The sequence below is a fragment of the Seriola aureovittata genome, chromosome 2 (genome assembly GCF_021018895.1).
Source record: "Seriola aureovittata isolate HTS-2021-v1 ecotype China chromosome 2, ASM2101889v1, whole genome shotgun sequence".
Classification (NCBI taxonomy): domain Eukaryota; kingdom Metazoa; phylum Chordata; class Actinopteri; order Carangiformes; family Carangidae; genus Seriola; species Seriola aureovittata.
The window spans coordinates 24,239,076-24,261,237 of record NC_079365.1 but is presented as its reverse complement, the minus strand read 5'-3'; the positions used below and the strand labels follow the sequence as shown (position 1 = coordinate 24,261,237).

General features: G+C 39.5%; 2 protein-coding genes across 4 annotated transcripts in view; both read right to left on the bottom strand.

Annotated features, from left to right (window-relative positions):
- Nucleotides 1–1,069: 1,069 nt before the first annotated feature.
- On the bottom strand, nucleotides 1,070–9,163 carry LOC130179458 (T-complex protein 11-like protein 2). Its single transcript, XM_056392454.1, has 10 exons — nucleotides 8,376–9,163; nucleotides 7,362–7,452; nucleotides 7,108–7,237; nucleotides 6,884–7,004; nucleotides 5,863–6,083; nucleotides 5,018–5,154; nucleotides 3,896–4,077; nucleotides 2,922–3,103; nucleotides 2,305–2,477; nucleotides 1,070–1,796 (listed from the first exon to the last, which is right to left on the bottom strand). Exons 2-10 carry the CDS (start codon nucleotides 7,438–7,440, stop codon nucleotides 1,564–1,566), a joined length of 1,458 nt encoding a protein of 485 aa, XP_056248429.1. The 5' UTR covers nucleotides 7,441–7,452; nucleotides 8,376–9,163; the 3' UTR covers nucleotides 1,070–1,563.
- An 808-nt stretch (nucleotides 9,164–9,971) lies between these two features.
- phc2b (polyhomeotic homolog 2b (Drosophila)) overlaps nucleotides 9,972–22,162 on the bottom strand; it is a 34,376-nt gene continuing 22,185 nt past the window's right edge. For all 3 annotated transcript variants that reach the window (XM_056399648.1, XM_056399654.1, XM_056399641.1), the window contains 8 exons: nucleotides 21,178–21,485; nucleotides 20,388–20,664; nucleotides 16,527–16,738; nucleotides 15,092–15,221; nucleotides 13,848–13,953; nucleotides 13,635–13,749; nucleotides 12,450–12,774; nucleotides 9,972–12,283 (listed from right to left, as the gene is read on the bottom strand). In XM_056399648.1, the coding sequence (XP_056255623.1) occupies nucleotides 12,129–12,283; nucleotides 12,450–12,774; nucleotides 13,635–13,749; nucleotides 13,848–13,953; nucleotides 15,092–15,221; nucleotides 16,527–16,738; nucleotides 20,388–20,664; nucleotides 21,178–21,485 (1,628 nt within the window). In that variant the 3' untranslated portion in view covers nucleotides 9,972–12,128. The remainder of the gene's footprint in view (nucleotides 12,284–12,449; nucleotides 12,775–13,634; nucleotides 13,750–13,847; nucleotides 13,954–15,091; nucleotides 15,222–16,526; nucleotides 16,739–20,387; nucleotides 20,665–21,177; nucleotides 21,486–22,162) is intronic.

Below are 22,162 nucleotides of genomic sequence, written 5' to 3'. Positions count from 1 at the left end.
TTTTAATGGTTGCAGTAGGCTTTTTAAAAAAATTTTTTTATTCATTTGGGTTAGAAGAGTCTTTGAAGATCCTGGAAATGTCTTCAAAACAGCAGGAAATGTTGTTGAAAGAGCTTTCAAAAGATCGGCAGTCATTCATCTTTGAGAAAATTCTTAGCTCTGTGAAAGTTGAGGACGATACCATTTAATTGATACAAATTAATACAAGTCCCTTGTGCTAACCATTCTCCAAATTACACAACATTTTAGAAAGCGTTTTGTATTTTGGCTGCTGTTCCAGGTATCCACTGGTGTGTATTTATTTCTGTACAATATGAAAATTTGCTAGCTGACTGAAAACTTGCTTGAGGAGCGTTAACTCTTGACCTTTGAATTTCCTTATGTTAAATAATGCATCACAGTGAACGTCCCATCTGCAGAACTGTCAGAGTTCCTGTGTTGTGATGCAGTGCAGACTGTGTTTAAACTGCACTGACAAAAGTTAATAAAAACTTGATGTTCACTGTGATGGATAAGACATACATATGAGTCTAACTCTATCTCGCCCACAGCAAATGGATTACAGATTGTTACTTAGTTTAAGTAATACACCAAACAACAGTTGTCTGGGCCTGATTAGTTATTGTAATAAAGAAAATTGCTTGTTTAGCTTTGCCCACTCTAAGTGTTTCCAGTGGTAGTTTTCCCAGATCATTGCTCAGAATTCAACGAGGTGAGCGGTGACACCTTAAGGTGCACTGTTTGAATGGCTGTCTGAAAAATTTAAAATGTATCAATTTGGAATTTATTTACAAATAAGCATCTGTTTAAACTCCCACCCCTCACTAATACCACCTACCGTGGGGGAAACATTGAGTATATTTTTGGTTTGTGATCAAAGGATTTAAAAGAAAAAAAAATAAACAAAAACAACCATCGACTGAGATCGGAAAAAGTGCATACTGTCTTTGGCAAATTATACATAAACATCTGTTAACATAAAGATAAGAAACAAGCTACATTTTACAACTTCAGTGTTATTTACAAACTATTTGCATATTTTCTTTGGTACTTGTTTTTCCTGAGGGTGTTTATCTTGAGAGTGAACGGTGTGAAACCCAAACAAAGATGTTTTCCAGGCAACAAATCATTTCAGACTCGCAATTAGTTTTGACTAAATCTGCCTGTTGCAGAATTTTCCCATTAACACACAACAAGCTACGCCTGTCTTTCCTTTCACACAAACTCTTTCTTAATGTTTTGTGCTGTTAAAATGCACTCTATTAATAATTCATAACCTTTGAAATTCATATAATAATATTAAAAACTTATTTCCTTTTCGAGAGGCTATAAATGTCTCTTGTAAAGCAAAAGAGACAGAAATATCAATCCACTAACAGAAAGATGCTCTCGGCTCTAATTTAGATGCCTTTTTTGGCAGCTAAGTGTTTTTATATTTTGACATCTCACTACTGGGTTTCCCTTTAACATTCTCCCTCACTGTATTTACACTAAAGCTACATGTTCAGTGCCACATGGCAGCTTATGTTAAGGTCACCGGAGGTCATCGGGGTCGCCTTCAGTCTAGCGTGAGTCCTCCCCGGCCTCTGCCTCTCCTGGTGGGAACAGCAGTTTCCTGAGGATAGGAGCATAGAAAGGACCAAAGACCGTTCGGTTGAAGTGGACGATTCGCCCAAAGGCCGTCCCCAGCTCGGCAAGCTCAGCAATCACCAGCCTGAGGGGAACGGGGAGCTCTGGACTCCTTTTAGCGGGGCCGCCCTGCAGCATGGCCTGGAGGAAGCCCTGTACCCTTTCTCCTACGTTTGATCGAGAAGGAAAGAAGTCAGCTTTTTGCAGCAGCACACATACAAGTTTAAAAGCATTTATGTGGACAGAGGTGACCCTCACTAAATGAGATTATAATGCATGTTTCTCCTGTCGAGTGAAAATCGTGAAATGAGTGAAGATGCAGATCAAAATATACAACCTGTCCTGGATCAAACTGTATCAAGTTTTTTTTTTTTTTTTTTTTAATCACCCTGAAATGTCTGAATTTTCTGAACCACATCTTAAACAAAAAATGACAACCACCAACCAGAGCTTATCTGAATTCTGTAATACTTTACATTCAAATGGGATCAAACAATAAATACTTGAAAAAAATTAATATGTGAGCGTATAGTATTTTTCCCAGTTGTGCTTTGGAGCACAAACAATTGATTATTTGATTAACAGGAGCTGAATCTATTGCAACTATTTTGAAGTATAAATACTTGAGTGCTTCTGTTAATCATATATCTCGGCCCCTTAGACTCATGTCCTGACCTATGAGTGTGCGGACGGGATTGTTTTGTTTCCACAGGTCACATAATTGTCCCTTCAGCAGGTCCCGGCTCTCCTCAGGCAGCGCTGCTCCTCCCTGGTCACTCAGAGCTTCGTTCACCTGCTGCAGTACCGTCTCCCCGAGTCCCAGCAGCGCCTCCCTCAGGTCAGCTTCCCTGTAGCATCACAAAGCGGCATTAGACAAATTACTAGCAGGTTTCATTAGATGTGTATTATATTAAGTCACAGGGCCATTTATAAGAACTGATGAGCAAATAGTTCTGGGAATCATTGAGTGTAATAAATAAGGGCCGTTAATAACATCTAGGTCTCTGGAGAGGTTTAGATGAAATAAAATTACCTTTTAATAAAGGTGATTAAGGGAGAAACAGCCTGTTCTACATTTTATTGCAGCTTGGACCAGTGTGTGAACAGACCTCGGCTATCACATGCTGCTGTTCCACATTTATGCACTAATCATGACGTGAACAGAAAGAATGAGGTTATCTGGATCCGTTCTGACAAGCTAGTTGCCTCCTGTCACCTCCATTGGTTTCCTTCTCATACAATACCTGTTCCCCTTGACAGCCAGTACATGCATCACCACATCCTCCTCTTACCTGGTGTGACTGCCCTCCAGCAGGGCAGTGACGGACTGCCTGAGTTTACCTACAAACCCCTGCAGGGAGAAAACGGCGCCCCCACACTGAGCGTTGATCAGGAGCAGCACGGACGCCTCCAGCACCAGCACCTGGAGCCGCTGGCCCAGGACGTCCAGGCGGGCTCGGTCCATCAGCACAGTCTGTGAGTGGAAGTCATGTCAGGGTCACATGTCATATGGTTAATCACTGGGAATTTTCAGAACAAATTATGAGCGTCTCCAAAGAAAACCAACAGCTGTATCCAAATGATGACAATCTGGGATAATCTACACCAGTAATTACCAACTATGGGGTAGTTGTACAGTTGGCAGGAGATATGTGGAAAGACTTTAGACAATTCAAATAATAAGAGAAAAATTATGTAGAAAAAAAATCCATATATTGAGTCAACTGTAACACTGAACACATGTTGCGAGGGAGTTTGTGAAAGCTATTTCTAGTTTAAAGAAATGGATAAAAAAAGTTTTAGTTTAGTAAATGGATAAATGCTTGAAAGTGTTGGCTAAAAGTAACCCAGTGGATAAATAGTTGAACCATTAAATAACAGGTACACACTTGACCAAACCAACTTCAACATTTACAGTTCAATGAGAGAATACTATTGTAAGCAAACAATATCTGTTTTGATATAATTAATTTTGGCAAATTAGAGCCAGTTTAAAATTAGTTCAAATGAATTTGAAGCACAAGGGCTGATGTTGATGAGGGGGTATTTGATTTCATCTGACTGGCCCGTGTGGGTGTCTGTGACAAAAAAGGTTGAGAAACCACTGTGCTACAACAGTACATGAGCACTAATGTGTTGTCACATGCTGTAATATGCAGCAGGGTGAGGAGGAGTGCGTAGGGAGCCTGAATATTCCCTGATAATCAATAAAATATCACTCAAGTGAAAGGCGAAGTGTGATGTAATTTTGCAGGCTGCAGCTGACCTCGGGATATTTCTGGTCCTGCGGTTCCCAGTGTAGCAGACGCATGTAGGCCCGGTTGAGGACAGCGGTGGCGCTGACGGGACCTCGGCTGTCAGGACCGGGAGAATCAGACCGAGCTCTGATGGCCGACGCCTCTTCTAATGCTGCTGTCTGAAGCCAAGCGGTGGTATTATCCAGAGAAGCTGAGGAAAAATAGAAAATTACAGAGACAAACTATATATGAATAAATACTATGATAATCTAGATTGAAACTGCAATGTCATTGAATTACCGCAGATCCCCAGGGTGACGATGTAGTAGTCATGTTTTCCTCAACAGAAAATAGTGAGTAGTGGCTTCAAGTGTCTGTTAATCAGTTAAATTGTGTACAATTTGTGATTGACTCTAACTGCAGCACATAATGTTCTCATTTCCTTACAGCTACAAAGATTAAATTATAGCTGTTAGTAAAGGAAATCATAGAATAGTACTGTACTTTACAGCTGAATTGATTAGTTTATTAATCAATTAGTTGAACTAAAGAAAAAATGATGTCTTTTTTTTCTCTGGTTTGAGCTTCTCAAATGTAAATATTTGTTGTTGGTTGCACAAAACGTGCAGTTTGACGACATCACCTCAGGCTCTGGGAACATTTTTCATTACTTTCTGACATTCTATAGAACAAATGAGTAATCAAGCACAGAGAAAATATTTTATAATTAAAATAATTGTTCCATGCAGCAGTATTCAGCCAAATTAATTAATTTGTTAACAAAATGTATTTTGGAGGACAGAATCATGAATACATGATTAATAGACATTTTCACGAAAGAACCCCAGCTAGCATGACTATGTCAGCATCGAGGGCCTTGTCACGTAGCTAATGACAGCTCTACTTCCACAGAATAATATCTGAGTTCATCACTGACCGGCTGTGCAGCTCCTCACCCGTTCTATGAGAAGCTGATCAATGGTAGGACGGTGCTTTAGATCAAGGAGGGTCAAATGTTGTTAAATTGAAAAGTGAAACGACCAATGACCATAAATCTGACACTCGCAGAGTCACCTTTACTATCTATCAGTCATACTGCAGCAGCCAGGTTAGAGTTTTAAACACACTGGAGTGACGTCCCTCACACTCACCCGGCTGCTTGTCCAGAATCTGCTGGAATTTGGACCTCTCGTACTGCACGGCCTGCTGCAGGAGGTGAGGCCTCAAACTCTGGATGGTGAAGTTTACCATGTCGGTCTTCATCAGCCCCAAGACACGGAAGATCTCCCTGAGGGAAGAGCGAGGTGTCATCTTTAGGTGAAACTTATTGGGATGCTTTATCCAAAAACAACAACTGTAACCAAACAAGCAAACTTTATAATATACTTGTTGAAACAGAGAGAGTGCAGAAGAAGGGACAGATGGAGGGGAATAGACAGAGAAGATAATATGTGAGCACAGAGAAATAAGTGTATAATCGACAAATAACAAAATTGATTTTTTTAAAGAATAAATCCCTTTATATGAGTTTTTGTGGGAGGCTGTTCAAGTAAAAGAGCAACAAAAGCAAAAGCTTGACAACATTTAGTTTTCAGTGGACGTAACTCGAAGTATAAAGTAGATGCACAACTGGACCTGCTCTCTATTCTGCCTGAGGTAGAGCATATACTTGAAATTTCCCCAACTCTCCATCACGTTAACAGGTAGACTAACAAAAAAATGTATTTAACCTGAAGCGTATTTACAAATAATTACATTAAACCACACTTGCAAGTTTTAAACTCTGTTCAGCAAGTGTATAAATATATTACAACAATGTTGTTTATCATTGACACTTGCAGAAATTCATTTGGCTGCAGACTCTGGGCTCGTTTAAAATGCAGCAAACAAGGATTATTACATGACAGAGGTCTGATAAGGGTCAAAAACCTGGGTTTATTGATCCCATGTCAGGCATCAGCTTATTCGGTATAGGTGGTATTATCCTGCTACTCACCTCAGCAGCTTCACAGGGTCCTTGAGATCTCTCAGTGCTCTGACCTCTGGGTCACGCACCGGTGCACATAGAGACGCCATGGTGCTGATGATGTACCCTGCCAGCCTGTGAAGGTCCAGAGCTCCATGATCGACCTCCTGTCGGATCAGCTCCATGTCCAGGACCTCGTCCAGCTGAGATCTCAGTCTGACGTGACCAGGCAGCAGCAGGGACTGAAGCATCTGATGGGAAACATGAACGCTGCATTGAGTGAAGTTTACATCTAGAAAAGTTCTGTTTATCCTTCAAGGTTTATGTGTTCATTTGAGCTTGTGTCCCCTGATTATTGCAAGGTCTATTCTTGTCCTCCACACATACATACAGTATAAAGCGGTTCAGTCTAATAATCTAATCCTTATTAATAGGTGGACCTGCATATTAAAAGGATTTTATGGCATCATTTTCACTGCAGGTGTCAAAATAAAAATGGCCACATGTCACTGCTTCATCTCCATTTACTCTTCTGTCACTAGACTCAATGAGTGAAATGGACCAGCTGTCACCTAGCTTTATATATTTTGTGAACTGCTTTAATAATAATAAGCAAAAAGTCCTAGTATTTTATCTGAACTGTTGTGTGCACAAATTCATTCTGAGATTAGTTGTTATTGGTGATGAATGAAATTGTCAGTAAATAAATAATAAATAATACTAAATACTAATATAACTAAATAATTAGTTTACTGACAATTTTGAGGAAGACTTAAGTAAAAACCAAAAAGGTACAGCACAGTAATGTCAAAGATATTCATGTTATGATAGCTTGATTACAGTTCTTAATTATCAGATTTAAAGGCTCTTATTAAACTTTTATATTGAGTCTCTGATATAGGCTGATATAACTCTAATGTAAACTTACCCCCCTGTTCAATTAATATATATATGAATTAATTCAACTTTTTGCTGAAACTGACACCTGCCCATTAGTTGATGGGCTTTGTAACCATTGTGACTTTGGTGACCTGCAGATGTCCTGACTTACAGTCTTGACCTCCTGCAGCAGAATGACAGCATGATCGTAGTTTGGAGGATCACTGTTCAGCTGCTCCTGAAGACTGTCCCAAAATGCCCGGTGAACAATCTCCGTCACTCTGCCTTCCAGGCTGCAGAGAGAAAGATGGTTGAAAAACAACTTAAAAAGAGACTAAACTCTCAATTAATTTTTGGAAACAAGAATAACCAACTTCACTTCAGAGCTTTTCTTGCCTGTCTGTAGGAGGACTTTTCGGTTTGAAGCAGAAGTCTGTGTTCACCACTATCTCATGTGCGAGGCTCAAGTTGGAAACGCAATTTTCCAGCTCCATCAGACTGGATAATGAGGCAGTGGGTGGGCTCCCTGACACCACAGACAGGACACACACACCCACAGATAATTAAAACTGCCATGGTGGTAATAATTCAATTACTAATGGTCCCTGAACGTGCCTGAAAACAATAACTGCTATAATAAAGCTCCTTACCTGTAGGAGAGTCAAGCTTTTCCAGACAGGGAAGGTCAGAGGGGGAATCATCAGCCGCTTTGTCTCCTTCATTAGGCATTTCGGCAACAGTCTAAACATTTAAATTGCGCTGTAACTAATCAACTCAACACACCTTGTTGATTAATCAATTAGTCAACTGACAGAACATCAATTGTCACTTCAATAATCCATTAATCATTTTACTAATTTTTCAAACACAGATGCAGAGTACTTGATGGTTTCATCCTCTCAAAAGTGATCATTTACTGCTTTTCCTTGTTTACAATTACTAGTAATTTGAAGAATATAACCAGCACCTTAATTCATAATGAAAAAAAAAATTATAATTAGTTAGCCCTATATAAAGTAGTTACACTACTTAAGGCATGAGTAATAACAACCTGATGATAAACTATATTATATATTAGTATATCATATATTATTAAATATATACACTCACAGCTGCAACTATTGGTCGATTAGTCAATCCACAGAAAAATAATCAGCAACCATTTTGATAATCAATCAATTGTTCAAGTCATTTTTCAAGATAAAATGTCTGTGGTGCCAGAGTATTATTTTTGAGAATTGTATGCTTTTCTCTATTTTATATCATAGTAAAGTCTATATATTTGGGTTTTCGACCGTTGGTAGAACAAAAAAACATTTGAATGTTTCCTGAGTATCGTGATCATGCATTTCGCACTTGACATTTTAAGACTAAACGATTAATCGATATATTTCTTTCAATAATGGAAATTCTTTGCATCTATTTCCTAATAAAACGTAGTTAGGAAACACTTTCATTTGTGGGACTTATGAGTTACAGTGTGATAATGCTACTTGAACTTAAATGAAGGATCTGAATATTTCCTCCACCACTGGTCTGTCATAAAATTAACCGCATTTTAATGAAAAATGTGTCATATGATTAAAGAACACAAAATACAGCAGCTACGAAGAAGCGTAAAAGTGCACTGTAGTGAAAATATGACATTTTAGAGCCCAACTTACCCGGTGTTGTTATTTCGGTTAATCTACTGGGAGATTAAAAATTAAACGATACGGACTAAAATGTTACATTCGACGTAAGATACAATGCTTCATCCTACAGTTTAAAATCCACGTACAGCAACATCACCAACGGTCAAGTTTAAACACGGGCTATACCATTCTCGACGAATTTACGGGGGAGTCTAAAAATTACAGACTTTGTTTACGTTTCTACATATGATTTAAGCCCGTTTTCGCGACAAGTTTGTCACATCATTTGTGGGCATAAAAACACTAGACGTCTGACTTTTGTACATTTACACGTAAATCGATGAAAAGGGCGCTAGTTTCTCGTGGTTCCGTCTGTTCTTGAATCAAAACAGTGGGCGTGTTTGTACCGCATGTTTCTGCTGATCTCCGCCCCTCCCACCGTAAAAAACAAAACTTACCATACCTGTTCCCCGTTTATTCCCCCCAAAAATCCTCCATTGTGTTTAACGGGAAACAAAAGGGAAAACGGTCGGTGTGTTTGTTTAAATGGTCCTTTGTATGAGACAGTCGACAATTATGTGTGAACAACTGGAAGTATCCTGTTTTCTACAAACTAGGAATTTCTAATACCAACGAGAACCAACAGAGGGTGAAAATAAGTGAACACAATGAGTAAATCACCCCAGAGCACAACTACTACTGATTATGTGTTTTTGCATGGTGTGTACCTCTAAAACAACTGCTTATAATGCATATTCAAGTAGTTTAATAGGTTATTTCACTTGCTTATTCTCTTTTTATTCTCTAAAAACAAGACAGCTTTGAAGACATCCCTTCCTTTAGGAAATATTGTGGTAAAAATTGTCAGATAATTTGTATTCACATTTTAAAAACTGATTCATTAATTTAAATTTTATTTTTGGTCTGAATAAATATTTTTACAACAAATTTTACTAAATTTACGTTTGTACAATTTGTTTGAATATTTATGTTTTTTTTTTATTAAGCTTTTAGTCAGATATTTACTATACTCCCATTTCATCTATCCGTCTTGAAATGTTATTGTACCTTTAGTTAAGCTTTTTTTGTACTGTGTAGTTTTGTACTTTGTTTTGATGCCGTGACACTTTAATCTCACTGTGAAGGATCCATAAAGTTCAGCTCATTTGGATATTTTTAGTGCTGAAACGACAAAACCGTTGGCATTTTTTGCTTGATCAGTGACGGAAACAATCAAACATTTGATGGCTCTTGATTTTCAAATCTGACAATTTGCAACAAGATTATCCTTTCAATCTTATAACACTGTCAAACATATTATCGTTGTGGTTTTGTAGTTTTGTTTCCAACAAATGTGGAACTAATAATGTCTTCCAAAAGGCACTGAGATATAACAAATACAGAAGGTGAACGGTGGATATAAAAAGTAACACCAAAGCTCCAAAATAAATACTTCCTTCAGAATACCACCACCGCAATCTCAATAAATCATCAATGGAGGAGAGGATACAGGTACCTCCTAGCTTTGTTAATCCGTACATGAACATAATATGTAAGACTGTCCCAAAAACACTTAAAAATATTTTTTACTCGCAGACACACTCAAAAAATGCCCCAAGACAGAACTGTACTGCAAATTATGTATAATTGCAAAATGTTGTGTAACAAACTGTTTTGATAAATACAAGCATTTAACAAAGCATCATCTAAAAAAGTTGACCTTCCATCACAGCCACAAAACACAAATAGATATGATCATATTTTCATTAGAAAAGAAACCTTAAAAAACAACTCTCAGGCCATGATATTTATATATTTGCATATTTCAAAATATTGAACACCATTAAATTTCTGTTTTAAAATAACAGGGATAACTTAAAAAAAAAAAAAAAAAAAAAAAAAGACAGTTTCACACTTAGTTACAGTCAGTCTCTTTCCTCACTTGAGCTGCTATGTACAAATAAACTTGTTTGAATTACTGCACAAATGCCATTCTCACTTTAGGTGTCTCATAAGATTAAAGCAAATGAAAAAGAAAATAAGTGCCAAAAGCAGGGCTGTGCAGAGCGCAGCATACCTGAATTGCTCCTTGGATAATTTAGCGTCCTATGAAACTGAGACAAGACATCGATGTCACATTTTCGTAAATCATTTTGAAAAAGTGGCAACAGAGAAAAAAATCATTTGCAAGCAGTTTAAATCTACAGGAGAAAACTGGCGAGTTCCTCATGAAAGGAAAATCAATGTCACAAAAGAAGCTGCTTAGACGGTTTCTCTGCATTCAAGCTTTGTATTCAAGAGTGGTGAGAGTCTTATTGTGAGAAAAGGCAAAGGAGCATCTACTGAATAAAAATGAGCAAATTAATGAATGCAATCTTCTGTTCCCAGCAACACAGAGTAATTTCTCTCTCATTCACACACTAGCAAAACGGTACAAATGACATGTCTAATAATATAATAATAAATTCAGACTTCACTCGTGTGTCTTAATGCCTCAGTTCAGCAACGACTGTTTTGCAGCATGAGCCAACCTCGACACAATTGAACAGGTAGTACACTTTGGCACAGCCCTTTCTTTCAGCCTTATGTTCTCCACTGAACTGAACTGCCACATTTACACCTGCTTTTATCATGGAATCTGTGTTTACATGTCTTATCTGGTTAATGACATTTGATAAAGGCCTCTAGGCGCCGCCTGCAACCACACCTGGTGTTAATATGTGCTCTTATCTTAATTCTGCCTGCATCATGATCAGATCTTACAATTAAAAATGGGTATACAGCAAGGCACGTGAGAGCAATCCTGTTGTTCCATCGTTCTACTTACTTTTCCTTTACAGAGGAAGGGGTCGTGTGTAGCTTTGTGACGGGCAACTTGAGATAGCAAGAAGAAACTTAGTTAGGTGATCTTTCACCTTGCTTTTTTCGGCCAACCAGGGCACCCTGGCGGCCTCTGGGTTAAGGTGCTGACCATAAACCTGAGCATCCTTTGTTGAATGTTGTCCCTTTTCTCTCTTCCCCCCCTCATTTCCAGTCCCATCTCGCTCTCTCCCAGTGGTTGGCATTTACTCCTGGCTGAGATCTGATCACAATGTGAGCCAGACCACCTCAAAATCTAGTCTGGCGGAACTGATAGCAGTGTGATTGCAATGTGTTCTGCAACCATTTGCACCTGCATTATTACGTTTCTTATCGAGATCAGATATCCGGATACAAAAATTGGCCGTTCTGCCACATCAGTCAAAGATATTCCCTCATTTAATGCGAGAATCCACACTTTGGAATTTGGCACAGCTCTCACTCTGTCTCCTGATTTCATTTCAGTCCACTGCCTACATTGTTTCTAACTAGTAAAAAAACTGTTTAACTCCCATGAGTGCATGTGAACACAGACAGCTTCTATATCACACTGCAGGTCTGTGTGATTCAAGTGCTCATGCCACTACTAGTAAAACCAGCTTCAGTCCCAAGAGCCAAAGTTAAAAAAAGAAAAATCACATGGTTATTGAGCTGATGCAGTTGAATATGAGCAGTCTGTGGGGTCAAGTCCAGCTACTGTGACATTCTGTATCAAAGGAACCAGTCCAGTGGAGAGAAGGCAAGGTCACAGTACAGTCAGTGCTCTATGCCGTCAGTGCTACAATGATGCATCCTTTGCCCTGTGCTAAGGTTTTACACACTGCTCTTCTCTCTCTCTCTCACACTCTCTCTCTCTCTCTCACACTCTCTCTCTCACACACAAATACAGATGCACTCAGATCAATGCACGTACACACTTTCCTGCTATGAGTCTTTAAGCATGTTGATGCGTGCAAAGATCTTAAGTGCAGGCCCCAGTTTAATGTTCATGGTGCTCATGAGGTGGTCCTCCTTTAACAGGAGCAAGGCCTGTCCATCAATCTCCTGAGACCGAAACTCGTCTGCTATCTCCTGACAACCTGCATGAACAGCGGAGACAGAAGTACAGGCTGCAGTTAATCATAGTAAAACTGGATTAATAAGCAAAACAGAGCTGTAAAACTGGCCGGTTCAGTGTGGAAAGCTTTATGAGTGTGTTTATGAATAAACAGGGGTGGTGGTGGTGCTGCTGTTTACTCCACTGACCTGGCAGAGAACGGATGAACTCATAAACTTCTTCCACGTTCCACTTGGCAGGGTCGTTGGGTAAAAAGCGGTGACAGAGTGAAGGTGCATCTCTCCCAGCACAGCCCTCTTGGTCCGAGGCCCTGCTTGGCTGCCTGTGGACAGGGACCTGAGCTGGGGCTGGAGCAGGAGCCAGGGGTCCTGAACTGGCTGCTGACAGGGGAGACGGCGGCTCTTCGTAGCTGGACATGTCCGAACACGGGCTGGACTCTTCCTGACTGGGCTGTGAGGGATGTGGTGAGGATACAGAGCCGCCCTGAGTCTGCTGTGGTGAGGGGGACAGCTTCTGAAAAGGGAAACATTCAGGTATAACGTCAAGGCTCGGCATTTGAGAAATGAATGGCTCATCAGTAAAACACTACTGGGGCATTGTGTTAGTCACAACAAAGAATAAAAGGGGTAACACGTGAGATTTATACTGTAAAATAGCTTCAAACGATTGTAATGTACCCACAGGGAGTTGATAGAGGTGTTGGGTCGATACCAAAGCCTCAGCAATTACTTTGTCAGGTGCTGAACCCTCTAGATTATAAAACTCACTTATTGGTCCAAACATGAGACAAAAGCACCCCCCAATGGAGATTCCAGACCAAACTCTCAAAAACATGTTGGCTTTAAAACATTGAAAGATTGTTCCTGAGACAAAAATAATCAGCATTAAATACTATGATATATTAAATCTCTGCTTAAGATTTATTCCTTAATTATTCTAGCTAATTAATGTAACTTTGTTGTGTCGTTACAGGCTTCAATATTTTAAGGCTAGGGGACGAGCTGCTGGAAGCATGTAGAAGTCCTGTGTCAAAGTTTATTGGATGCGTGGCAAAAATAACAAATCCAATTGCTGTGGATGTTTACGTGACATGTGCAGAAGGCAGAAAATCTCTACTAATTATTTCCCATTTTTGCTGGTCACCAATAAAGGCTGACAAGGATCATAGAGCACGTAATGACCCTTTAAAGACAGAGGGAGATAATTAGGCACTGACACAAATGATGCTTAAATTCATTAAAAAGCATGAGGCGTGCAAAGTGCAGGGTATAAAATGTGCAGTGGAAGCAGAATGTGATGGGTTTGAGGAAGTTTTCCAGCAGTGAGTGTGTGTGTGTGTGTGTGTGTGTGTGTGTACGTGTGTGTGTCTGTACCTGCTTCTTAGCCTCTATACTGGAGCGACCCTGAGATCTTCTTCGCCAGCGATTTGTTGGTTTACTCCTCTCTGGACGGAAAAGGCCTATCCGCTTAGTACAGCCCACATTGTACCTGTTCACAAAGGTCCATTATCAGAGATTTTATTCACAGGAGGAGCAAAAAAGTGTTAAAATGAAAAATATAAAACCAAAAGGTTTTATAGGACTTGCCTCTTTGCACAAACCACGGAGCAGAATCTTTTAGAGCCCTTGAAGGTGTAGGCAAAGTCGACCCAGCCGCAGTATTCACATGTCAGCTTCGGTTCTGGTTCTTTTTCTGTGGAAGGAGAAACGGTAGAACCATGAGACACACACTAAACATTCTCCATCATGGGGAGGTTAATTACACAATATTCAAGTGACATTTCTACATCTGCTGCAGATATCAGGGAGATGGTTGAGGCCCAGTGTGTAGGGGTAATTCATATCTTTATGTACTCGACTGCTTTCTGTGTTACAGAGGCACATTCATTAAGCAGCCAAATACAAACAAGGATACACTCATCAACCTTCAAGTTTTTGAATGTATCAATGGTATTTAAAAACGCACACTTTGGTGCGTTGATCTGCATTAAATACATTTTTCTGTTTCCCGTTATTTATTTACAGTGATAAGATCAAGTGTTTAAAGGTGATGATGATAGTTTGCCACTTCCTGCATGTGTCTCACTTGTGATGTGAAGGCAGCTGTAGTTCTTTAGTGTGAAACCAAAAGTGTTAACAATGACTTTGCAGACTCTGCAGTTAGCTAACAATATCAAATATTTACTCCATATACACTCAGTGGCCACTTTATTAGGTACACCTGTGAAATCTAATGCAATCCACTACAACAACTTAGCCATGAAGCCTACTTTTACAAAAGGAAATGATGGTCCATTTTCATCGACAGGTCAGAGAGACTATGAGCAGTTGTGTTGTACTGGACAACACAACTGTGAGACGTGTTTTGCCGCATTATTAGAAACACATTTAGATATAATACAGTCTAGTAAAACACCACCACTAACTGTAGCCTCATTAATAAACATACAGTTGTATTAAAACAGAACATTATAAGCTTCATAAGAGGTAGAATATGTGGCATGGCGGTTGTACTGGATTGACCTAGATTTAAGTTTTAAGTGTAGTTTTCTAACAGCTGATTTGCACATTCTCTGCACTCTTTTTGGTCCTTTTCTTTTTTGTTTGTCTTTTTAAGTTTGGAAAGTTTGCATGGACAGAACACATTTTATTACAAGCTTAACAAAGAAAATGATCCAGAAAACAAGGACTGACTTTAAAGTTAATTAACCACAAATAAGAGCACCACTGACGGAGTTATGTAAAAAATAAAAAAAATAAAAAGATGGAGCCATACACCACCACAAACTGATACACAACCTATTGTACTTGTCAAATTCTTTCAGTCTCACCTGGCTGGTTCATGTCCTCTGGCTCAGAGTCTGTGTTTGCTGCGTTGCTGACCGGAGTTTTGTCAGGGTCTGAGGAGAGCTGATGATCCAGCTTCTTTGGGCTGTCAATAAGAATGGGCAGACGCTCCACCTGGTGTCGGGTAGAAAAATATTCACAATTGTACCAAAATTAAACAGTAGGAGCTCTGGGAATAAGGAACGATGGAAACAAGGCTGTTTCATCTGAACACCATCACAGCAGCAAACTGAAGTGCTGAGACTACTTTACACGTGTATATCTTTAAGAACTGAAGCTACTAGCCAATTATTTGATTAGTTAATCAAGAGAAACTTAAATGGAATCTATTTTAACATCAATTTTTTTTTTTTTTTAATTAACCCATTTTTTTGTTTTGTTACTCTTCTATGAAAGTAACCGGAATATCTCTGGGTTTGGGACTTTCGTTAGGACCAAACAAAGACATTTTATGATGTCACCATGGGCTGTGGGAATTTGTGATGGACTTTTTTGTGTTTGTTTCCATTTTACAGATTTATGTAGACACTTTCACAATTAACCCGATTTTAATTAATGGATTCAAAGTAGTTCTAGAAACTGTGAGTTGATCAACAACAGTTTTGACAATATATTCTGGGACTTATGCCAGAAATTCACTGGTTCCAGCCTCACAAATATGAAGACTTGCTGTTTTCTGTTTCACAACATTTTGAACTTAATATCTTTTGGATGTGGACTGTTGTTCAGAAAAAACAAGCAATATTTAGATGGCATGATTAAGATATTTTAAATATCATAAATTAAACACCAATCAATAATAAAAGCAGTCTTCACTTAAAACCCTAGTTGAATGTTGCTGCAATGTAGACAATTTGACATTTCATGCTGAATATGAACTACATTATTTGTGTTTGTTCAGACCTGTATGCATGTAAATATAGAGTGCATTTACACCAAATGTCCAGTAGGAGGCAGTGAGCCCAAAGTCTAGAAATCACGAACCATTATGCTGCCTTAACGAAATTAACAATTTAACATTTTTGTTTTTTCGCGATTAATAAAGATGCAATGATATAAATGCCAACAACAGACCTATTGATACACTGCATAATCATTATAAGATGTTAAATCATATTTAAGGGAGATGACAGATTAAAGAAGGATTCTGATGCATTGAGAGACATGAGACATTTCGATGTGGCTCATTGTACGCACAACGTCATCCATCTGTACTGCTTCACAGCTACATAGTCCTCCCTCACTATAATTAATGACTGAATCAAACACAAGCTGTGAGCTGTCATTACTAGTAGTAACGGAGGGCTTGTGTTTGCCTGCTGACAGGTCCCTGCAGGCATGTGCACTGGAGAGTGGTGGTGGCGGCCCTGGGTTGTTTATCATGTTTCTCTGCTGGTAAAGCTGAGATCGGGCACTTACACAGACTGGGAACGGCTCGGCTCCCTCCTGGATGACAAAGCCTTCGATGACATGTGTGAGGACTTGGGGCTTGACGATTGCTTGGGGTGGTTTGTTCTCCCCGTTCTGCGGCGTGCTACCCGTCACGCTGGGCGCCTCGTTCTCATTTCCTGAGGTCATGGCTGGAGGTGGAGTCCCAGGTGCAGCACTCTGCCTCTTGGTTGAGCCCCCTCCTGACCAAGAAATTAATACAACACCATCCAGTTACTGTACAAGAAAAAAATGATCACTCCTAGGTTTGAATGAAGGTAGACATAATCAGCCAATTAATCATTTCAGTCATTTTTAAAGCAAGAAGCCACACATCTCAACCTAAACATTTGATAATTTCCTTGCCATAAGTGATCGTAATTATTTTATTTTTTTTACAAAAATATCAAACATTATGTCAAGATTTAGATCAAATGAATCGAGAAAAACAATCAGCAGATAAATCAATAATAAAATGCATTATTAGCTGCAGTTCATAATGAAATTACAGTTAAGAAACCTTTTTACACCAGCAATGTGGAGGAAGTTAAATCCCAGTTTACCCACCTTTATTATTGGAATTACAAATTTGATCCTCATAATAAAACTGGTAAAAAATAAAAAAAATAAAAAAATCTATAAACTTTTGAGATACAAGATGAATAATTTATTTTGTCATTGAAATCAAATGGTTTGTCAGATGATAACATATTATAACACTGAAGCATCAGATACGAAGCTACATATGCTTATAACGTTATGTAATGCGAGGTAAATGCTTAATTATCATATTATAGTTATCTGCTGATATGAGATCAGTTATCCACTGATGGTCTAACAATAGACAACAATACATTTTGAGGTGACCTACTGGCAGCCTGACGGTCCGTAACAGGCAGTAAATCCATCATGTATCACTCCTAACATCACAACAACGTCTGGTCGTATTATCAACAAAGCGAAAGTAAACATCCAGCCGCCATGCTTTGTCATCTTAAAAGCCTCAGTGCTGAATGAGAAGAGTTTTCTTACCGCGCCAACTTCCGCTCCTTTCAGACACAAAACATGTGCGGTTTGGTTTGTGTTTGTTGCTCCAATGATCCGACAGACACACATCGACCTGATGCTGCTGTTTGTGACTGATTGGGTTTAAGCTGCAGCGCCGCTTCAGACCCGTTAATGTGAGGCTTTGAACCAGGGTCCGCCTCCCTGTTTCCTCCCACAGCAGCTAACGCTGCCAGCTCTAATCCTCCCAAGGCTGCTGCAGCATGTCGACATGTTTCAACCGTGAACGAAATATTTCCTTTTTTTCTTTCTTCTTTCTTTTTATCCCAGCGACTAAAACCAATTTCTTCCTCTATGAGAAGTAATTAAAGCGTCAAATAAACTAACACATTAGCGCAGTGGCGTAGCACACAAATGTGGGGCCCGCACACAGGGTTGTCTCTGGACACTTTGGTGCCCGAGGTGAGGTGTCCTGAGGGTCATCACAAACTGCAGCCTCCGAGATTACAGATGAACAGTAGAATCAACATCTCTCTGAAACTACTCTCTGACTTTTATAACTTTCATGGAGGTTGGATTCATTCCAGGACAGTTGTATTTTACTGCATTTGTTTTAGATAGGTGTTCGTAATAAACTGCCAACTGAGTTCATCTTTGTATGCTTTTAACACCATCAGGTAACTGTTCATCTGCGGGTCCGATGCCTCTTTATTACAGACAGTACTGAGAAGCAGGTGTTATAAATATAAGACAGTCACTTATAGCTGTCTTTATACAATATTTATTTTTATTCTATTTTATTCTTTAATTATACAACTTATAGTGCAAACTTCAGGTACCGAGAGAGGACGTCAGTGTGAATCTTTTGTAGCAGTAAGATCTGGACAGGATTTAGAAAGATGCTCATTAACTTAAAATATTACAAACTAACAGCAACACTGTGGAAGCGTCAATGTCACTGAAACAGATGCAAAACAACTGTTTACTCGTTTTGTTCACTGCAGCTGTTACAGACTGAAACTGAAACTAACCACTATCTTTATTTATTTTGTGGCTCAGTGGCTCAGCTTGTTCTCAGATTTTGAGTGTTTTAATGGAGCACAGTGGTGCGATTTTGACAGCTGTCATTACAGGAACAAACATCTGGATTTTTAGCTGCCAGGCCAACTACAACAAAATACCTAGATGTGCCTGCCTATATCAAGAACTTCCTTGCTGCCAACCCCACTAAGGGCTCATTTATCCTTCTACTTTATTTCTATGCCTCTATTTAAACCTTTCAAAGACAAGTGACAGTTTCTCTGAATGTCTGTTAGCATAGAGCATGGTGGAAGTTTGACCAAGCGAACAAACTAGCTTTTGTCTGGAGGCTTTTTCTTTAAATGCCCGTTTTTTCTATGGTAAAAATGCTGAAACTTTTGCTACATGTTATCTTAGCAGTCAACAGCAGACAGTGGATTACCAAAATAGTTTCCTGCTCTGGTGGTGAGCAGTTCACCTCCACAGCACATCACACCCAAACTCATTGCCCATAAACAGTAATTTGTGGTTTGAAGAATGTTTCATTTTACAAGAAACACAGCATTAGCACAGTTTCCAACCATTTAGGAGGAATATAACTATAGAAACTGATCCACGTCCACATTTATAAAATACACAAAAATAATTTGTGCTCAGCAAGAAGAATATAGCTGCTGCATGATCATCCACTTACAGCATCTCAAACCTACTGACCATGTGAGTCAAATCACTTATCAGAACTGTCTTTATCCCTTTTATCCAAATCACCTGGCTGACAAAATGTGCACAATAAGTAGAAAACACAGCAATACTAAAATAAATTTGATGAGGCAGCATTTCTGGGATTTTTTTGAACCATCCACCCACATTTCATTACTTACATATGCTTTAGTCCAGAATATCACAACTGTTTTTCCAAAGTTTAGAAACTTTCATTCTTCCAAGCATCCGTCATATATGTATTACACAAGCCGGGCTAAGACACTCTCTAATGGACAAAAGCTGTTCAATGACTGAGTAGTCATCAGTCACATCCCCACAGCAAGTAACATGTTAAAAGAAACGTGTTTTTAAAATGTCATAGAAGAAAATAAGGAAACACTCCCTGCTGACAATGTGAATAAATCCAGATGATGTGTTTTTTCTTATTTTTTTCGTTAAACATTAAAACTCAGAAAAAATTAACTGCGAAAAGCAGCGTACTTGTGTGCCAACGTAGTGCAATGCAGTTTTTAGCCTGTACAATAGGATAGCAGCGCTTGTGACACATTTTGAAGTTTTGTTGACACTTTGTCAGAGAGTTAGTGGGATGTGACATGTTTGTCACTTTTTGCCCACTTCATGTATGTAATGGGTGTGAACCATGACATTCCCTGCTCACTGCTAGCAGACCAATATCACACACTGCAACAGAAAACGGTATGTGCCAAAAAGTGCCCACTATCATTTGTAAGTATCTGTTTATAAATAATCAAAACAATAAAACGTCCATTATCAGTGTGGGTACATTACCGTATCCATTTCTTTGTTTCTCCATTTACTTGAAATTGTTTTTTCACAGGGCTGTCCACGGCTGTCCAGGGCTTTTTTGGGCGTTTGATTGACAACAGACGGCAACAGAGCAATATGAGACAAGGAACAGTGAAACTAAATGAGCTGCAGGCACAACATGTGCTGAAATACAAGTAAATATCAGCATTGATTTTCTTTTCCTCCACTGAAGATTGCAAGAGTTGACAAGGAGGAGTGCAGAGATAAAGCTATATTTTCTGTGTCAAGGTGAAAAGATGTCATTAACACACAGTTTTAAAACTGCTGAATTATTACCTTGTGACTGAACAGCTGGTATAGCTGTGTCAACCTTGGGCTGCTCTACAGGCTTGGAGGGTTGTGACGGCAAAGGTGCAGGTTGTGGTTGTTGTTGCTGTTGCTGTTGCTGTTGCTGCTGCTGCTGTTGCTGCTGCTGCTGCTGCTGCTGCTGCTGCTGCTGTTGTTGCTGCTGTTGTTGCTGCTGTTGTTGTTGCTGTGTGGAAGGGGTTGGACACGTCTCTCTCACCACCAATGAGGTTGGCTTATCTTTACTGTCCTGAACCAGCCGAGAGGCCTTAGATATTCATTAGGATCAAAAGATAGAGGGAAAAACGTTAGAACATACATCTGAGTCATGAAGAGACACATCAGGGGCTGTTAGTACTTTTAATGTCAGTGACTCAAAAATTGAAAACCATTAGGTTTGGAAAATAGCACACCAGTGGGAAAATATTACACCAGGATTCCCAAACTCAGAAGAGTCCTTCTCAACATGTATGTCTTGGAACTGAAATGGATACTGTGGGTGTTGTTGGAACAGTAGTTTTTGTCTTGTTGGTCACCACTTTCAAAATACCAAATTCAAGGATGTGACCGACATAAAAAGTCAGGATGTTAAGTAGTGCCTGTCTAATCATGCTCCAACTTCCTGCCTGTACTTACACTGCCCCCTTAGATTTACCTTTTTGGTCTTTCCAAAGTTTTTTACTTTATCATTGATATTAGCAACAGTTTGATATAACTAAACAAAACCCAAGTTGGTCAAATGTTCAGTTGTTGAGACCTTGGTGTGTGTAACTGTACTCACCGTTGGCTGTATTTGAAGGTTGATGGCAGTAAGCTGGACGGGCTGAGCTTTGGCATGGCTGAGGGAAGAGTGGAGGGCATGGGGGCTGATGGTGGAGTGGAAGATGGTGGCCTGCTGGCTGGGTGTAGAGGGCTGGTGTGGAGCAGGTTTGGGCAGCACAGGGATAGGGTGCTGTGATGGCTGGATGGAGGCTGTCTGCAGCAGCTGGCCAGTAGTCTTCTGCGATCCTTGATTCTGATGGACCACAAACTGCTGCTGCTGCTGCTTGTGCTGCTGTACCAAAGAGTGTGGCTGAATCTGGGTGTACGCTGGAATGAGAACAACATGCACGCTTATTTTTGACTATGAAATGTATGAAATTTAAATGATGTATCTACCATACACAAACACTTCTAAGTCCTAAAGTCACTATGAGCTGACTACATAGAAGCCATTTTACCTTTAAATTAAGTCCTACAATTTATATCTGTCACTTTTATGACTGTAGCTACAAAGGTTTGTGGGTGCCTTTAATTTTACTAAAAAGGCGCATTTCCACCACAGGATAATTCCCTGGGAAGAGCAGCCTTTTGAGGAATCTTATCAAATATTATTGTCTTCTATAAAAGGTAATTCAGAAATACCTTTACTGTGTTGAACTGACTTGCTACAAACCATGAACAATATTTATTTCATGTGAGCTCACAACTGTCCAAACTCAGTGTATATCAGAGACACTGTGCCACAGGCTCATAAACTGTGAAAAATGTAGACGTCTGCATAATAGAGCATGTTTTGTAACGTTCCCTTCACCTGTATGCCCCCTGTTGACAGGATGTAACATTAAGAGCTTGTTCAGAGGTGCACAGAGTCCTGCTGTTGCAGTTTTGGCCTGAACATTACTCACAAATCGTTTCAAAATGGCCTGTCACCACCTGTCAGTGCTGTTGTGGGTAAAAAGACATCCTGAGCTCATAACTTGCCCCGAAGCCCAAGACACACTACA